The sequence below is a fragment of the Gavialis gangeticus genome, unplaced genomic scaffold (assembly GCF_001723915.1).
Source record: "Gavialis gangeticus isolate Ggan-Ray unplaced genomic scaffold, GavGan_comp1, whole genome shotgun sequence".
NCBI lineage: Eukaryota > Metazoa > Chordata > Crocodylia > Gavialidae > Gavialis > Gavialis gangeticus.
This window is the reverse complement of record NW_017728992.1, coordinates 86,356,509-86,358,127: the sequence shown is the minus strand read 5'-3', so window position 1 is coordinate 86,358,127 and position 1,619 is coordinate 86,356,509. Positions and strand designations below refer to the sequence as shown.

At 44.5% G+C, this 1,619-nt stretch overlaps 1 protein-coding gene across 1 annotated transcript in view; it reads left to right on the top strand.

The window, feature by feature from the left end:
- The window catches only part of RNMT (RNA guanine-7 methyltransferase), a 37,267-nt gene that overhangs the window by 30,970 nt on the left and 4,678 nt on the right, over positions 1 to 1,619 (top strand). Inside the window, exon 9 of the mRNA XM_019524833.1 lies at positions 945 to 1,046. Coding sequence (XP_019380378.1) covers positions 945 to 1,046 — 102 coding nt within the window. The remainder of the gene's footprint in view (positions 1 to 944; positions 1,047 to 1,619) is intronic.

The following is a 1,619-nucleotide window of genomic DNA, read 5'->3' as shown; positions in this document are numbered from 1 at the left end:
GTTAAATTGAAAACCTGTGGGAATGAGGAAGTATTCTCCTCCCTCAGCAATGAACAGTGATATCTGGGTAGATGGTCTTGTGGACCCTCTTGAACAAATGATTACCTACTAACAAACGGGACTGGATTTGATACCCAAGGGTGCAGACAAGTGCGGCTCCTATTGTAACTCATTGTTTTCTGCAAAGCGTTCTGACTTAGAACATTAACCCAGACCAAACACTGTTGGTTCCAGAGGGGAGGGAAATCTAGCTGTGGGCTGGGAGCCTGCAGCCAGGTTCTCGTAGCAACGGTCACTGACTTTCTGCCAGTGCTCCCTATTTTCAGAATGGGAGGGGAGAAGGGCAGCAGAGGGAGATCATTCTTGGGTTTCCCCAGCTGGTGTTGAAGGGTGGGGTGGGAGAATTGGAGCTCCCACTCCTTGAGGGGCTGGGGGGAGGTCCAGTACACTTGCTTTACCCTCTGGAGGGGGGCTGAGAAACCCCAGACTGAATTCCCTCCACTCCCTTTCCCCCCTTCCATTCTGAAAACAGCATCAAGCTGGGAGCTCCACAGGCACAAGTTACAGAAGATGCTACATTTTGAAATGCCTTCATCTGATACCTCAAGCAATGAGGTATGATTTTTCACCTGATCAGCCTTTTTTGAAACTCTGTGCAGCTATGCATTTGTGTTTGGTCACAGCTATAAACTACTTTCTGTGGCCAGATCTGGTGAAAATTGCCACTTCTGTCTGTGCCCCAAGAGGCCCCTAGTTGTAATTTGAGACAGGAAATTATTAAAAGATTTAAATAAGAACAGTCAACCAAATCCTCCTACAAGCAGGCATCCAAATGGCAGACTGATTGCCCCTCCCTCCCCCTTCAACACTAGCTTCAGTTCAGTGATTCACTTGGTTAGATCTTGACATAATGGGTTCATTTTCTTTTTTTGCCTGTCCTTCAGCAATATCCTGCAAACGATCATTCCAGCCTTGTGTCGGATAAGCCTGATGACTATGAGCACGTAGAAGAGCTTATGAAAAATGGCAAAGCAGAGTTGCCTATGGTAAGTATTTGCTTCCATCAGTTTCCTTCCAAATATGTTTAGATGGAAGTCCAAATCCTGCTGACATTTAAGCACGTGCTTAGTTTCAATCCCGTTGAAGTTAACAGGACTTTTCACGCGCATAAGTCAGAATTGGAAAGAGAGAAAAGGACCTCAGGAGATAATGTAGTCTATCCCAAGAGGATCACTTATTCCACTCCCCCACCACACACACCCCTCTCCATCCTGAGATAGAATTGTACACACACTCACCATCTCTAAAAGACATTACCTAACCTATTTTTAAATTCCAAAGAGAGTGTAATCCTCATACTTCCTGGATAACCAGTTCCAGTTATTGCCTAACTTTAGAGTTGGAAAGTCATCCCCACACTAAAATCTAACCTCAGTTTTCATTCGTGCAAACCAAGGTGATTATTTCTTATCCTATCTGCAGTGGACATGGAGAACAATTAATTACTGCCTTCTTTATAAGAGCCTTTTACATATTTGAAGGTTTATCCTTCTTCAGTCTTCTCTTTTCTGGAGTAAACAAACCCAGTTCTTCCCACTCTTCCTTATAGCCCAACCCAC